The sequence below is a fragment of the Eublepharis macularius genome, chromosome 3 (genome assembly GCF_028583425.1).
Source record: "Eublepharis macularius isolate TG4126 chromosome 3, MPM_Emac_v1.0, whole genome shotgun sequence".
In the NCBI taxonomy this organism is placed as follows: Eukaryota; Metazoa; Chordata; class Lepidosauria; order Squamata; family Eublepharidae; genus Eublepharis; species Eublepharis macularius.
Window position 1 is genome coordinate 129,221,140 of NC_072792.1, and position 18,219 is coordinate 129,239,358.

The 18,219-nt window shown below is 38.5% G+C and overlaps 1 protein-coding gene across 1 annotated transcript in view; it reads right to left on the bottom strand.

Moving 5' to 3' along the window:
• Window positions 1-18,219, bottom strand: part of CRYBG3 (crystallin beta-gamma domain containing 3) — a 77,833-nt gene that overhangs the window by 36,532 nt on the left and 23,082 nt on the right. Inside the window, exons 4-7 of the mRNA XM_054973711.1 lie at window positions 8,044-12,940; window positions 4,402-4,449; window positions 3,644-3,759; window positions 2,260-2,404 (exon numbers count right to left, since the gene is read on the bottom strand). Of these exons, the coding sequence (XP_054829686.1) occupies window positions 2,260-2,404; window positions 3,644-3,759; window positions 4,402-4,449; window positions 8,044-12,940 (5,206 nt within the window). The remainder of the gene's footprint in view (window positions 1-2,259; window positions 2,405-3,643; window positions 3,760-4,401; window positions 4,450-8,043; window positions 12,941-18,219) is intronic.

Genomic DNA, 18,219 nt, shown 5'->3' on the forward strand with positions numbered 1-18,219 from the left:
CTCCTTCCCTTCCCTTAATTACTCTTCCCTTCTTTCCCACAAAGTCCTTGGCTAGTTAAAATAAAATACACTTGAATAATAGTTTTTTGCAAAAGCCCCTTTAGCTAGTGTGTTTTAGACACCCACTAGTTTGGTATGTACCAAAGCTATTGGGCTTAACTTATAGGAGTTACAATGAAAGGACCAAACTTCCCCCCACCCTTTCTTGCCCCGTTTGTTATTTTAAATAGTAATAATTATGATAGCTCTACCATTGGCTTTTTAGCCTTGCAATTAAATAACTAAGTCAATTGTCCCTTATAGGTATCTTACTTCCCTTCTGGGGAGATGGAGATGATGATTGAGGAAACTTCCATTTTTGACTGGGTTTGCTTGTTTCCATCGGAGCTTCTAAATTTAAGTCATTTAACACTGATGTTGCAGAGTCTTGGTCTGAGGCAACGAGGCGATGACCTTTGTGGAAAACCATTAATTTAGTATAGTTCAGCCATTTGTATTGAATTTTAGCTCTCCTTAAAGCTTCAGCAGTTGATTTTAATTCTTTTCTCTTCAAGAGGACTCCGTTAGGTAAATCGTTGTATACGTGGATTGGAGTATCATTGAGTAATATAGAGCCTTTAATTCTTGCTTCATTGATTATTTTCTTTCTGATGGTAGAGTCTGGTATTTCAACAATGATATCTCTTGGCATGTTTCTTTGTCTTTGCTGATTTATGGATCCCACGCGATAGGCTTTAGTTATAAATTGGGTTGCTTTTCCATCCAAGTCTAGTTGTTTTGTTAACCAAGTTGTTAGTGTTTTGGCTATGTCCTCATTTTCCAAAAGGGATTCCTCAATTCCGCGAAGTTTAAGGTTCTTATTTCGAGCAGTCACTTCCAGATTAAGGATTCTTTCCTCCTGTTGTTCGATTGTGCTTTGCATTTCTCTCACATCTCTTTGAGACATAATGCTGAGTTCCAAAGCATTTTCAGCTGTTTGATTTGTTCTTTGAAGTTCTAGCTTAATCTCTGCTAGTCGTGTTGTTAATGGCTGGATAAGCAGCTTCATTTGCCTGAGTAAATTTTGTTCCAGTCTTGCAAATTGTGCTTCAAGGGAGAGATCGGCGTTTTTTGTTGCAGCAACTGATCCAGGAAGTCTTCCATCGGCCATTTTGAGTAGCTCAGCTTCACTGTGTTCTTGCAGAACAGTTTCAGTCATGGTTTGAAAAAGCTGCTGCAGGTTTTTTGCCCATTTTGGGTAGTTTCTCTTTTTCCCCTGGTCCAGGTTTCTCATTTTAAAGTGTAAGGTAGGCGATACCAGCTGTTTTTCGGGGCTTTAGGGAGGGAGGAGATGGATCTCTTTCAATGTGCATCCATACCCGAAGGCTCCGATGCCACTCCCCCCCATGTATATGTATATTGAAGTGTTGTGATACTGTTTGTACTGACTCACACAATGTAATCTGCCCTGAGCCTCAGTGAGAAAGATGGACAATAATGATGGGAATAAATATTCCTGTGCCCTCCACCCTAGGTGCACAGAAGCTGTCACTGGCACGACATTCCAAATATAACCACAGGTACTCTGTTCCCCGACAATACCACAAGCTCATAAACACCCTTTTAAGACTAAATGAGAACATCTTTTTAGCTGTGCTATCTGTGGACCAGTTTCAAGAGTGCATTGTGAGGCTGTCTCTGTGGTTGTTCCATCTTACTCTGGCAGACATTCTGGAAGAGATGAAACATTTTTGTCTTTGTGCTGACACTGAATACCCAGGGTTATAGCCCACTTCCGGCAGTATGTTCACCTTAATTCACACCAGTTATCATTGGCATCTACTAGTATAATATTTTCATTATCAAAAAGCAATCTCAGGTAGTAATATATGTTCTATTGGCTTTAACCTTGAGCAAGTGTGTATTTGACTGAGTTGTATATGTTTAAAAAAACAGCACGTGACTGTTAACAGAATAAGCACAATAAAAAGTATACTTTATAGAAATTAGGTATGACAGCAAAGACCAGGCATGGGTAAGCCATAAGAAGAATTCTTGTGGTGTAAAAATTGAAACTGAAAGACTAAGAAAAATATCAGAAGCTTCAGGGCTTATAAACAGAACGATGCTTCACTGCCTAGAAAAAAGTAGCGTATGAAGCAAGCAATAAAGGCAGGTTGGGGGGAAAGGGAGGGAAAATGCTCTATGGAGAGGGGAAAAATTCCTCTGTGGGTATTGCAACTAGTCTCTGGCTTTCATAATTAACAATAAAGCGCTCACCTTCACTACTTGTCTGATTGAACCAACTGTGAAGTTTCCTTGATGTTTCTCAATTTGAGTATTCCAGATACCATTCAATAACTTCTCTCCTTCTTCCAGAATGAAATTCTGACCTTGAAATTGTGGTTTTTCATATAACATCCAGCTACGTTATTAAAATAAATACAGGAATGTAACCATTTTACTTCACAGTTGCTAACACAACACTAAACCTGTGTTCTTCCATGTTAGATGTTTCACTTTTTTACCATATCGAGATTTGTTTGCTCTTTCACATTAAAAAGCAAGTGCACATATGTGCACTAATTAATGTGAATTAGGGTTTCATGACTTGTTGTTTGCAATCATCTAATTTCTGGAGATGATGGGAAATATGCACATAAGAGTAAGAAAACTCTCTCTCTCTAATAACAAAACATCTAGCCTCTATGTGGACAACAAAAACAGCCTCCCGAAGACATGGTAGGGGTAGCTACCTACATGGGGAACCCCTTAAGTATTCAGAAAAGTGTGCAAAAGAAAAAAAACTCAAAATGTCATGAGGACTGAAAATACTCTAGAAGGGGCAGATCATTGATAGCAGATATGAGTTGGGGAAAAAATGAGAGATCTGTTCAAGCTCCTGGGAGCATGGATAATCTTTCCTGAATGGGGAGATTTAGAGGGGTGATGATTTCCAAATTGTCACCCCTTTCTCTGATCACCAGCTTTCAACATGTATTAGTAAAATGCCCATCATTATGGTGGGTATGAATTGACTGGGGGGAGCTATCAGTTTCCAAAGACTTGATTTTTTTCCTGTTAAGCCTTTTTAGAAGCTGAAAAAAATAGTACAGGACCAAGCGTGTGTGTGTGGGGGGGGGGAGGAGTTAATTCCAACTGATATCACAGGCATAATTCAAGAAATGTCTCTGATGATCATGCAACCACATTCCACACAGCACTCCAACAGAGAGTGTTGGAGTGGCTGGAAGAAAGACTGACTCAATAAATTGTGTTAGTATACAGAGAAAATGAAATTCTTTTACCAATACACTAGACTTTCGGGAACAAGTTTTGGATCACCACTTCCTGATACCTTGGTAACTGCATTTTTATTGCATGTTTAAATTGATAACCTGGAAAAGCCATTGAAGTATAAATTTTATTTGCCCTGAAGTAGTCATACATTATCATACCTCTTAAGTTAATAGAAAGAATGATGATATATTTGATTCCAGGATTTAGCAACCTCTTCCTACTTTTGACAATCTGTTCTCATCAGAAGAACGTTTCCATTTTTGTGTAATACTCTATTTTTAACAACTGTTTAAAACAGATCTCCTCTTAGTAAATGGTAACATATCAGGCTTATGGTGCAAAAAAAAAAGTATGCAGTTCATACCATCCTCTAACAACTCTGATCACTACTTCTCTTGAAAACATCCAGGCTGCAGTATCTAGTTCATCATGATAAATTTCATGTTTATTTTTGCCATCCTTAAGATCACAAATAACCATCTGAAACAATATGAAATACTGATAAAGCAACAGCCAACACATCCTGTTTCTATTTTTTTTAAATTAAAGAGTATTATTCAGACCATTTATATAGGTTTCACTGGTTTAAATGAGGCACAATTAGCTAGAATGGGATTTGCTCCCTTAAACTAATCTGTGTCTAGTTTTCTAAAGAGACTTGCATGCCCACTGCTTTTTCAAAGTTAATTTTCAGAGGGGGGGGGGAGAAGGCTTAACACCCTTCCCAAGGAATGACCTCAGGGAACTGTGATTTACTCAATTAGGGACAATTGTGTGTTCCCACAGAGCTACTAACAAGTTACCCAAACTGGGCAAACAGTACCTCCTTAGGGACGGTTTAGCTTACAAAAACAATATGTGGGGAAGGCATATGTTCTTTTAAACATATTTAGCCCTAAGCACCTGAGAATTAAGTTTGAAAAAAAAAATAGAGGACACTAAGTATTTATACATCTAGTAAGACCCACAGGTGTCTACTAGAGCTAATAAGATTAACAACATGCCCATGCAGAATGATTTTTGTTCCTTACCCAATGGATTCATTAAAAACGTCCCCATTCCCCAAAAATATTCATTTAAAACAATCAGTATTTCTTACTCTGCAATCAAAATGTCACTCACTTTTCCTGGTCTTGGATTGTACCTGAGTTTCTCTCGGTCAATAGGACACTGAAATTAAAATTTAGAAGAAAATCATTTCACTGCAACAGTGAACCAACAAGATACACAAGAAAAGCTTTGTTACTTGGCTCTCATAGAAAATGACCATTAACAGTTAGTTAATCAAATGTTCCAGATACTGAAGCTTATTCCTTTGAGTTCTGAAAGAACTCAAATGTGAACTTGTGGATCTCCTGACAAAGATATCTAACCTTTCATTAACATCTGCCTCCATTCCTGAGGACTGGAAGGTAGCTAATGTCACCCCCATCTTTAAAAAGGGTTCCAGAGGAGATCCGGGAAATTACAGGCCAGTCAGTCTAATGTCAATACCGGGTAAGTTGGTGGAAACTGTTATTAAAGAATTAGTAGGCACACTGATGAACAAAAGCTGTTGAGGAAGACTCAGAATGGGCTCTGTAAGGGAAGATCTTGTCTCACGAACCTGTTCTTTGAGGGAGTGAACAAATACGTGGACAAGGGGGAACCAATAGATGTTGTCTACTTTGATATCCAGAAAGCTTTTGATAAAGTTCCTCATCAAAGGCTGCTAAGTAAGCTCAATAGCCATGGGGTAAAATGACAAGTCCTCTCGTGGATCAAAAACTGGCTAATGAATAGGAAACAGAGAGTGAGTATAAATGGGCAATATTCACAGTGGAGGGTGTAAACAGTGGGGTACCGCAGGGCTCAGTATTGGGTCCGGTGCTTTTTAACTTGTTCATTAATGATTTGGAGTTGGGAGTAAGCTGTGAAGTGGCTAAGTTTGCTGATGACACTAAATTGTTCAGGGTGATGAGAACCAGGGAGGATTGTGAGGCATTCCAAAAGGATCTGTCAAGGGTGGGCGACTGGGCATCAACGTAGTAAATGAGGTTCAACATGGCCAAGTGCAAAGTAATGCACATTGGGGCCAAAAATCCCAAATATAAACGCACAATGATGGGGTCCAAACTGGCAGAGACTGACCAAGAGAGAGATCTTGGAGTCGTGGTGGATAACTCACTGAAAATGTCAATACAGTGTGTGACGGCAATAAAAAAGGCCAACACTATGCTGGGGATTATTAGGAAGGGAATTGAAAACAAATCAGCTAATATCATAATGCCCCTGTATAAATCAATGGTATGACCTCACTTGGAATACTGTGTACAATTCTGGTCACCACACCTCAAAAATGATATTATAGCACTGGAAAAAGTGCAGAAAAGGGCAACTAGAATGATTAAAGGGATGGAACACTTCCCCTATGAAGAAAGGTTAAAGTGCTTGGGGCTCTTTAGCTTGGAGAAAAGACAACTGAGGGGTGACATGATAGAGGTTTACAAGATTATGCATGGGATAGAGAAGGTAGAGAAAGAAGTATTTTTCTCCATTTCTCACAATACAAGAACTCATGGGCACTCAATGAAATTGCTGAGCAGTCAGGTTAGAACGGATAAAAGGAAGTAATTCTTCACCCAAAGGGTGACTAACACATGGAATTCACTGCCTCAGTAGGTGGTGGCAGCTTCAAGCATAGACAGCTTCAAGAGGGGATTGGATAAACATATGGAGCAGAGGTCCATCAGTGGCTATTAGCCACAAGGTACAGATGGAACTCTCTGTCTAGGGCAGTGATGCTCTGTATTCTTGGTGTTGGGGGGGGCAATCAGTGGGAGGGCTTCTAGTGTCCCTTCCCACTGGCAGACCTCCTGAGGACACTTGGTTTTTGGCCACTATGTGACACAGAGTGTTGGACTGGATGGGCCATTGGCCTGATATAACATGGCTTCTCTTATGTTCTTATGATCTACCCCTACTCAGAGTAAGCTGCAGCAACCAAACTCCACCCCAATGAGAATGCTATGGTGACAGAATCCCAACAGGAATGCTCTGGTGACAGCCCCATCAGGTGGGAAACTTTTCCCCAAGCCATGGAGCCCTCCTATACAGTAGGCAGACAAGCTGACTAGCTGCATGGAAGCCCTTCAGTAGAGCTGGCTCCTGACAGCTTGAGTCATGCTGAGGGGGGAAGAAGGCACCTATGGTAGACATCTATTGATGGTGCTGGTTGTCAGAAGACCAGCACTGACCAGAGGTATCAAGCTGGCTGGTGAGGTAGGACTGGTGTGGACGCTTGCCCAAAGACACAAGGATACGTGGGGAGGAGCTGGCCTTCTGCTGGTTAACTGAATGTTCTGGATAATCATGTGGTAGATAACAAACCTTTATCTGCATTTTTTTCTAAATCTATATGGCGACTAACAACAATAGAGCACAACAGGTGAAAACCTACATAATTAATTACAGGTAAGACAAGTCAACAAAATAATCAGCTAGATAATGCAGAAATCATTACATTGGTTGTATTGTTTTAGTTGTGAGCTGCTTTGAGCAGGTTTCTGGAGGGGCAGCATAACAACAACAACAACAACAACAATAACTGCACTTATATACTGGAAAGGAAGGAAACATGTAAAGTAGTTTTACTACAAGGTACAGCAGATTTGTCTGTGCTTATTCTGCTGCTGTGCTTGTTGATCCTGTGTTTTAAGTCTCGAGTGCTTTTAAATCTGTAAATTGTGTATTTTCATCTCCAATTTTTTAAACTGTTATAATCTATGTTGCTGCAACATGGTTATTGCCACTTTGTGAATGAGAAAATAAGGTGGGATAGTAATGTTTAAAATATCAAATACTATTTGATATTTGGGAAGAGATGTATGTATGTGTAAGTATATCCATGTGAGTATCATCGATTCTAACAAAGCTATATACTGCTCTCCAATCTTCATTATCACCTTAACTTTCAGGGAATATGTTACTTAATATTCATCCATGAACAGGAATATTTTTTTCATTAATGGTAAAGATCAGTACTATAGTACACTAAGCTATGGATCATAATATATTTTAGTTCAAAGCTGATATGTCCATTTAATAAAACAGAGCTGAAAAATTCATGAAAAGACACAGAAGGTACCCCTAACAATGAACAAATATTGAGACTGCATTACAAATATGGTCCTGAAAGTACTTAGAGCTAGTGGTGATGAAACATCACCATGTTTTTTGATCTCCCTCACTAATAACTGAATGGCTGTTCACGGTAACCTATAATGCTTACCTCATATTATTCAATGGAACAAGGCAAGGCAAACATGTGTTAAACAATGTTATAGGAAATACTTCACTGTCTACTCTGCTTGAGGATACTGGGAGCTCCCTTCTGTCAATGCAGTTTCTCCAACAAAACAGCATTTTCATTTGCTGGAGACAGGGTGGTGATTTTCTCCAATTCCCCTTGCCACTATGCAGCCTGCACACTGCATAAAATGGAATAATATGCTCAAACTCCAACTGTGGACCAAACACAGAAAAATCAAGTTTTTCTTCTTCAGGACAGTATCTTATGGAATATTCTATATCCACAATAAGATTTTCCCACAATGGGTCTTCTTGACTGTTGCATCAACTAAGCCATAACACTTTACTCCAAGCAATAATTTGTCTAGGTTAAACAAAAAAAAATCGAGACAGTTAAGATTAAACACATACATATAAATGCACGGAACTACTTGACTATATAAATATATAGAAAATAAATGAAAATCACCTTACCACTTGAAAAGCTCCCAATTTTTGCAAGTCATTATACTTGGTCTGATGATCCTTTGTAAATAAAAGCCTTCCAAATCTTGCTTCCTTCTCACCTAGGTAACTACCTGCATTCTGTAAATATTCATAAAACACACTCCGGGAAAAAGGCTTAGTGTCAAAGTCACATTTTTGCTGCAGCTGAGGTGAATGCACTGAGGTGAGAGGTAAGTCCTCTTCTTCATTAAGTGCATCTTTAGAAAGAGAAGAGTGCCTAGAAAGCAAATTCCTCTCGTGAACATTCCCTGGGATTGTTGTACTTGGGCTGCCTGCCCAGCAACTTGGAATATATGCTTCTTTTTCTTCTTCCAGTTTGTTTTCTTCATGAGGCCCCTCTTCTTCTTCTTCAACATATTGGTTACTAGACTTCAACCGTTCAGATACTGACTGCAGAAGTGATAAGACAGACAAGGACGGATTACTGCCATCTCTTAATTTTTCACTAGAATGCCCTCCTGGTGAGATGTCTGCGGACAGCAAATCTTCTTGTGAACTGTCATCTTCATATATAGGAGACAGGGAGAATGGATAAACTCTACAGCGCTTTGCCTCCACTGTCATGAATGATTCTGAACAAGTACTGTCTAGCATCTCATTTAACTGAATGCCAGCTTCATAAGTCTGGACAGAGTTAAGTTTTCCCTTTGTTGTTTTATACTTCAGAAGATGCTCAACATTATTCAGAGAGAGGCCAGGAAGTGACGGTAAGCAATGCTCTGTTTCTGCAGATGAACAACTGTCCTCTTGAAGAGCATCTTCATATAAAACAGTGAAGGATGAATCACTTTCCCATTCTTGTGGTAAAGAAAAGGCAGAACATTGTGGGGATTTCACTCTGATGTCATCCAGGTAATTTTCCTTGAGTGCTTCATCCATAGTTATCCCAGTTATTTCTTCCTCAGAGGCGAACTTGGATTCAGTCTTTGGTGAGCTGCTCTTTACAAATGATTCAGATATACGGCTTTTATTCTGTAACTCTGAGCAGGCTTTTTTTGTTTTGCCATAACCCCATTCACTGTCTATTTCACAATAGTTTTCATCAGGTTCCTCTTTTGCAAAGAAAGGGAGACTGCTGTAGTTGTGGCTATATTTGAACAAATCATTCCCAATGTTATTTCCAAGTAAATCTAAAGGCCCATATTCCCCTTTGGATTTTCTAGAAAGACCAGAATATGTATGAACACTGGAGTTAAAGGCTGGCTGTGACACATTCTCTGGCACAGACAGTTGTGAAGGCAATTGTTCTCTCGTCATAATATTCTCTCCATTTCCTGCATATAAGGAATAATCAGATTTATTGCCAGTAGTCCAGTCATTCCCTTTGCCACTAGCATCTGCCATGTGCATACTGCCAATGACACCCTGATTGTTTTTGCCATTGCCTACTGCTGCAGGGCCAGATTCTAGCCTAGCTGGGAACTCAGTACATTTGTCTCTATTGTATCTGCATGAAAATACTTTATTTAGTGCCATTTCTCCTTTCGTGATGTCTTTGTTATCTTCTTTTAAATTTATATGCAAAGAAGCCAAGCTGTCTGCTTTCTCACACTCAACAGTTACGTTGTATTCTTCTGCTGGGTTTACCCAGCTTGGACTCATGGGCTCTTTGATTGTTTCAGAAAGTTTAGCTGTTAATTCAGCATCCACGACCAGTCTTTCCGCTGCTTTAGTTGCTTCCGTCTCAGAACCAAGTACTGTAGTTTGAGAAGGGGCTTTGCTCAGAGTTTCCTCCTGCTGTTTGTATGTCAGTTTATGTTTGATTGCATTATCATCCATTATTTCTTTTGCTTTTACTGTTTGTGAACTATGTAGATTGATTTTATCAGTAACACTGAATGGCATCGTTTCATCTTGCATATCTGTGTCAACTGTATCTTTCTTTTTCATTCCTGAAGACCTTCTGATACAAGTCTCATTAAAATGTTTTAATGGCAAGCTCTTTAACTGGATTTCTTTTGATTCTGACAACATTTTTCTTTTTTTCTGATCTTTTTGAAGACTGGGTACTAATAAACTGTCCTTAATGTTATTAGTCTGATGGATACCCGCTGCTTGCTTTGATCTTATTTCTTCAAGAGCTAAATACAGAATTTCATCAACGATTTCATCAGCCTCTTTAAACAAAACAGTTAAGTCTTGGGATTTAATTTGTACTTGCTTTCCTGTTTCAACATCTTTCAGCATTTCGTCAGAAAACTGGTTGCTTGATTTTGTAAACAAAGCTGTAATTGCTTGATCATTTATTTCAGCATGGTTTTCTGAAACAGAGGTACCAAGACGATGAAGATTTACTTGCTCTGAATAAGCTGTGTACATCTCTTTCTCCTGCTGCACTGTGAACGCCTCTTCTAATAGTATCTTTACAGGGTCTACAGCTTCTACATCAGAGGAAATGGAGTCCATAAATGGGGCCGGGCAAGCAGTTTCAGTTGTTGATCTAGCCAGTAGACTTTCAGATTTAAGTTTAGGTGAAATTGTAACCCTAGCTTCAGGATTAATAGGAAAAGAATTAATTTTGCCTAATACATCAGTCATTTCACAGGCAGGAGAACATAGTTTTGAGATATTTTTAAAAGGGGAAGTAAAAGAAGCAGTTTTGCAAGTATATGTATCTTCTCGTGTAGAAACTGGAAGGATCTCTTTCACTAGACTGGATCCAGAGCTAAAGGAACATGATCCACATGTCTCCTTTGTTTCTTCAGAGAACAGCAAAATCTCACTCCCAATGCTAGCAAATTCAGGACTGTCAGACCTAATCTTAGTCTCTGGAATGTCTGAAGATTCCTGGACAGCATCAGATATTTGATCTGCACTCACAAATTCAACAGCAATAAGAGAGCTCAAAGGTACACAGATCTCTGATTTTTTTATAACTGGGATGTCTTCACATGTAGAGGCAGAACAGCATATTTTGCCAGAGTTAGCCCCTGCAGATTTGTTAGTGCATTCCTGTTTATTATCAGATAAACATGAAGTTTCCAATAGACTCCGATCTTCAGAATTATGCACAGGTTTAGACATATCATCTAAACTGATGCTATCTTCAAAGATGAAGAAATTACTGGCCAAGACAGATGTCAAAGTAGAAGAAAGATCTGTTGGAGAACTGTTCTTCTCTATTTTCACAGCAGGAGGGAAGCCCTTGGACAAGCAGGCATCTTCAGAAGGGGAGCCAGGAGGCAGACCAATCATAATGGTATCTCTAATTTCAGGAGCAGCAGGAGCCTCCTCTGTTTTGAAATGATTTTGTATTTCATGGAATAATAGATCATTTTTTCCTGCAGATATAGCTGGGCTATTAACTATCACTTCAGCAGTCTGAAGAGACGAAGGCTTGGCCATGGTATCAGATTCTGTGCTTATAAGCTCAGTATTTTCAAATTCAAGGAGCTTGGTTCCACTTTCAAGAGGAGACCTTCCTAAACTGTTTGATGTCTGTATCAGAGTTCTATCATTTGTATGGCTAAGATAATGGCAGCTACCATCTTTGGCAGCAAGGATTATAGGGAAATTATCTACAGGGGCCTCAGCTTCACCAGTGTCATTATCTTCAGTTTCTAAGGAAGTACATGGTACATGGTATTGCCCATTTTCACACTCTACAGATGGTAGAGAAGTTCTGGCATTGCTCATCTGAGTAATGTTGGGCAATGCCTTTGTCAATTCAACACAGTCACTCTCAACCAACGGCATACAAAAATTCTCTATAGTAACATAGCTAGTTTCAGCCTCAGAAATCATGGTGAAATTAGGATTGATTTGCGCAAGTTTCACGGACTCTGTGGTCCCTTGGCTCCATGGACTATTCTTGCCATGTATGTTTACCTCTTGAATGGTTTCTGGGGACTGGACTGAAGCAAATAGATTAATTCCTTCTGTTACTGTACTAGTTTTGTTGCATTCCACATCATGCAATTCTTCACTATGTCTTTCTTCATGGAGAGCCAATTGGGCATTTGATGAAATGATTTGTGGGGTTTGCTCCTTCTTTTTAGTCAAATGGTTGTGTGAACTTTCATTTGCTATACTGCTAGCTTCCTGCCCACTACATAAATAATTATTTAAATACAGTACCTGGTCTCCTGATTTTAGTGTGAACTGATCATCAACCCTACTATTAGAGAAATGTTTGCTTTTTAACAACTGTTGTTCATCATCATCAAAAGAGCATCCTTTAGGGTAAGATGAATACTCATTCTGAATTGTCTCTTTTGTTTCTGTGTCAGAAGGAGCACAAAAATGCATTCCTTTTTGAAAGTCAACAATAGTTGCATTGTTTGGCTGAAGCTGTGTTGCTGTTTTCTCTAACACCTCCTCTCCCTTTTCAACCAATCTGTTAGTTGCTGAACTTATTCTAACAAGATCTATATTCTGGCAACTAGACCCTTCTTCCTTTGGCAACAATATTGGCTGTAACAGAAGGTTCCTATTAACTTCTGATGTCTTAGAAACTGAAGCATGTTTCATAGAAACTACTTCTTTAATGCAATTTTTCATGGTTTCCATTTCTGTCAATGAGGTAATTGTATTATTTGGTTCTCTGTTGTCACTGCTACCCAAGACATCCTGGGCCTTGTTTTTCAGGCCCATTTCTACCTGGAAGGCAGTCATCTGTGCATCCTTTTTGTCGTATTTTGTCTCAGATTCTGAGTTCTCTTTTAATGACAATTCTGCTTTTGTTGCAATACTTTCTGATTCTGAAAGGTTTGCAGTCTGATTATGTTTGGCAGTAGAACTATTAGTGCTGGTTGGAGTTTCCTTTTCTTGTTTTGCTTGCTTCTTAAGCAACTGCTTAATTCTTGCTGAGCCTCGATAAGTTGCATAAGTCACGGCAGGTGCACTCAGCTCACAGTCTGTTTTTCTGGAACAGAAAAATTGTTGGCACTTTAAGGGTTTGCAGATACAATCGGCTACGTAACTGCGTTTTAAAAATGTTCAATTAGTCACAAACTTTTTAGCACAATAGGCACTGCTCACTTTTTTTGTTTAAAAAAATCTTACCATAAACTATTCCACTTAACTTTCACTCCCATTCAACTCCCCCAAAGTATATTATGCAGCTATTTACCAGGACAAATGTAATTAATAAAGGTTTTTATAGATATTTATTTTCTAACCATACAGGCACTTTGCTTTGTAAATAATTACACAGCCTATTTTCATGGATGGACATGTCTGAGTGTGGTTTGTACAGAAAAAACGATTAACTCTATAAGACTTTAACATTGTTTTTAGGGTACAAAATAGTCTACAAAATCCCCAGAAGCACATTATTTCTTTTAAATAAATGATGATAGTACATTCTGCCAAAGTTCAGTATTTCCACAATTACTTAAGAAGTGATTTTAAGTAATGAGCTATTATTAGGCACAATTTGAGGAACCCTTCTGTCTGGAGATAAATGGACTCTCTCTGTTCAAATGCAAGATCATGCATAGGCTATATCTAGTGCAAAATTTCTGCTCAGGCTAGAGCTTTTGCAAGAAACAGACTGTAACAGCTACTTATTCCCATTTGATTTCCTGCTTGCACAAGTTTTTGTGAAACTAGTTTTGGGGCACTATGACATATAGGGACGAAAGCACTAGGTGTTGCACAACATCTTTCACAAGCAGACATGCACCGAGTCTGTTTATATTTCTGTGTGTGAATTGCTGGATCCCAGACGAAGCCCGTAATGCATGTATGGAACATTGATCCACTGATATTATGTTTCAATCAATAACCTCCCCTTGTCACTACCATAACATAGAAGTGTTATTTCAACCACTTCAGAAGGCTGATTTACTCAATTCTAATAAACTGTTCACAAAGCTGTAACGTAGGTACAGTGAATATGTAGAGAAGGACGAAAGAATTGTGCTCATTAGCCCCATCTCCTGCTGCATAAGCATTCTCCATAACTTATTTATTTAAAATATATGTTCATATGCATTTTTCCTGAGCAAGGTAGGTAACAGCAAGACAGCATAAAACCAACTGGATAGAATACATTAAAACCATTCTAAAAACTCCTTATGTCCCACTAACAGGACATTCCCCCTTTGCAGAGGTTCAAACTGCTGGATTCATCCAAGAACTTTACTGTGTACCAAGACTTGATCATAATACAACACACCATCATTTTGGAAACTTCATGCATTAAATTCAGGCATCTGATTGTGATGAAGCAACCTGATGATTTATTGTTGAAGGCTTTCACGGCCGGAGAACGATGGTTGTTGTGGGTTTTCCGGGCTGTATTGCCGTGGTCTTGGCATTGTAGTTCCTGACGTTTCGCCAGCAGCTGTGGCTGGCATCTTCAGAGGTGTAGCACCAAAAGACAGAGATCTCTCAGTGTCCTCTGAAGATGCCAGCCACAGCTGCTGGCGAAACGTCAGGAACTACAATGCCAAGACCACGGCAATACAGCCCGGAAAACCCACAACAACCAACCTGATGATTCCTTCTAACAATATCCATACTTGCCGTGAGTCCAAAGACACCCAGTAGGGCATAATAAAAGTGTCACAGGAATCAGCTCTGAGAGGGTTACAGGGGAGCTATAGCTTTTCCTTTTTTAAATATATAAAATATATATCCTCTTAGGTGTCAACTTTGAAAATAAAATAAAAACATTTAATTCATGTATACAATTACTATTAAAAGCCTCTCAATCAAGATAAAAAAGTATTTAAAAAAGCAAAGTCTTGATGCAAGATCTGAAATATGATAAATTCCTCTTGCATGTGTACTTTCAAAATCTAGTTAATGCTCACACGAGCGGTACAAATCCACCAGGGGACGATTATCTGTATATTATTAAGGTGCCATTCTGAACCTCAAGAGAAAAAGAAAACAGATTACGTATTCCAAAGCTCCATCTGTCTACCCACTACAGAGCTGCTCAGCCATAAAGTCTTCGATGGCTAACACATCATGCCTGTGAGGGTCATAACAGAGATAGCAAAAAGCTAACGTTGCAGGGTAGGGTAGGGAATAATACCCATGAAATGATGTGGGTTATAAGCACGGCACTGAGTTTTTGTTTTTATTGTTTTATTCCAGTGGTGTCTGCATTAAAGGTTCGATCAACAAATAACCTAATATTTTAAGAAACATGAAAAATACATGTGATATCATTATTGGAAAGAGTTTAATTAATTCCAACCTTACTTTTCTTATAAACCATCTCTCTTTTCAGTGTCAGCACAGGGCTCAGCACATTTAAATAAAAATTGCTGAAGCTCCTGGAAAGTGTATTTTCTACCTCAATTAGAGGAAGCAAATGCCAAAAATACAAATATTCACAGCAGCCCTGGTTTCTCCAAACTTTTTACTTCTCAACACTACTTATAGTGACATAGTTCATTTATCACCTCTCAAGGCCATTTACTTTCTTGCATTTCTGTTCACCAGCCAAGCAAGGAAGAGAATAGTGTCCCACAGCTGATATGGCTTTGTAGTCATAAACTACATTATTTTTTTAACTATAATGGAATGAATTGACATTTGTAATCCTGAGCTTAAAAAGTCTTTATAGCAAGGGAAGGAAGATAGTACTCTGGGCAAAATGAGCCCCCTACCCTCACAGTTCCCTATTATCTTAATGAATTGGCCTCTTATTGCTCATGGTCTGTTTAACCGTATTTTTGAGTGTCAATCAGGAACATGAACAGCCTGGTAGAAAGATTTAAGAGAAAGTGAATGCTGTACAGGAAGTAAGAACCGCCTCCTTCTTTTATCCAGTATCAGCATGGCAAGAATGGGGATATGTGTAGGCAAGCTGGGGAAGTCTGCGTTCCTGTTCTCCTTTGCTGCTCTTTCAATGTAGAGCTTCTTCCCTGAATATGGACACAGCTCTCTCTCCCTTTTTCCTTCAAATCCCTCTTTAAAACTTAGTCTCCTCCTCATGTAATTCTGTCTTAACATTTACACCCCATTTGCAACATTTTTCTTCAATATGTCCTTCCTTTGTTACCTTTGTATGAGAGAAAGTGCAGTGTAATGGTTAGAATGCTGGATTAGGATTTGGGCTCTAGCTTTGAATTCCTGCTTTGCTATGGAAGTTTGTAAGTGACTTTGGGCCAGTCAATCTCTCTCGGCCTAATATACTTTACAGTATTGTTGTTGTGAAGATAAAATGGAAGAGGGCAGAAGGATATTGTAGGTCACCTTGGATCCCCACTGGGGAGAAAAGTGGGTATAAATATCTAAATCAATAAAACTTTGTTGTCTAACCCATTGTCAAGTTTAAATAATATGTTCTTTGGAAGCAGAGGCCAATATATTTTTTCCTTCATCAGCTCTGTAAAGTTTCGTGTGTACTAAGAATGCTATTTAAAGAATAATCCTACAATAGCTCTACTAGCTTTACAATGCTCATAACTGAAGGGTCAATATACACTAACGAATATCCAAGATACCTAAAAACCAACAACAAAATCTCCCTGGAATTGTAACTCTGAGGAAACTCTGCACCCTGCTACCACTCAGAGGTTCAAGGACTTGAGGATCCTGTCCAAGAAAGAACATCAACAAAGGAAGGTAAGCTTGGTATCAACTAGTTATTGTGATGATAATGACAAACTGGTCTCCCTCCTATGACAGGACATAAAACCTGTCACATGGAAAACTCTGCCCACACTGCCTGACTCAGTAGCCTCCCAACATAGTACAAGTACCATTGTTGAATATTTTTATAACCTACATCCAGTTATTGTTAACAGACTTTACAAAAGTAAGCTAAAGAATAGGTCTAAACAAAGAGGCTATAATGCATGCTCTGAGTCAAAGTTTATCAAATGTATTCTGTTCAATTTCATTGTCTTTTCAACCTATACAAGAGGCATACTTTCTTAGTTTAAAATTAAAATAGGCCTGAAAAAATTCTGAATACATAATAAGATTAAATACCCTCAGAATCACACTTTCAAAACACTAGGCTGTCACTCACAACTATGACATAGCAGGAGGTTTGCATGCACAAAATAAATAGCTCACTCAAACAAACTAATAATTGTGCAACCTGTGGCATAGGATAGAAGAACAATTAGCCATGTGGAATGGCTTGAGTATATGGAACAGATTTTCAAAAAGCATATTGATTTTCATCATGCAATCTGCTTCATGTGTATCCATATGCAGAACATGATTTTTAAAAATCATGGTGTATTACAGAGAAATGCAACCACAAAATTGTTAATTTTTATGAAAAAAGCATCCCACTGTCTGAAAAAACATGCTGCAGAAGAACTATAATCTAAGGCTATGATCCAGCTGAGGCTTTTTAAGAAGCAAAATATCCCGGTCACCTGCTTTGTTAGAGAACTAAATCCATCCCTTCTCAAGTAGCTAATGGGTGGCATTTTAGTTTTTTATAGGGGCAGCTCAGGTTTATTTATTTATTCAGAACACGCATATCTCCTTAGACTCAAGACAGCAAACAATGCAACAAGAAGTTTTAATGACATGCAAAAGAATATAACAGCACATATAACAGTACATTAATGTGATAAAAATATGTAGATTAAAAGTGCACCACACAGATTAAGCTAGTGATGTGGTTTTTCTGCAACAATCTGAACTGGAAAAATTTCCATTTCAAATTTATATAAATATTTTAAGTATTTAAATAATGTTCACAATATTTAAATAATGTTAGCAAAAGACAAATATACCATAGATAAGACAAGCACAATGGTGTTTATCCATGCTTTATATCCCAAATGTATCCCATCTAACTTGATTGATTTGCAGCACAACTATAGACAATGTTTACATAAATTGTACGTAAAGTTTTCCAAGGAAAAATATGGCATATATTTTTGGAAATTTTTCCACCCCACATCACTAATTAAACTGCAGAGATTAAAGATTTATATCAGGGACAAAAAACATAACTATTTGCATATGCACTTCCCTTTTCCATCATGGAAACTATTTTGATTATGCTTTGATTTTATTTTACTTCATTTAAACCCAATGAGGACACAAAGTGGATTATATCATTCTCCTACTTAGGATTGCTAGTTCCCTGGTGGGGGTAGGGAATCCCTTGCTCCCAGTCTCTGCCCCTGTCACCACTCACCTGGCCGACGGGAGTGGGGGGGAAAACAGACCCAGAGAAATGGGCCCAGGTGGTAAGAAACCTTCTGGGCC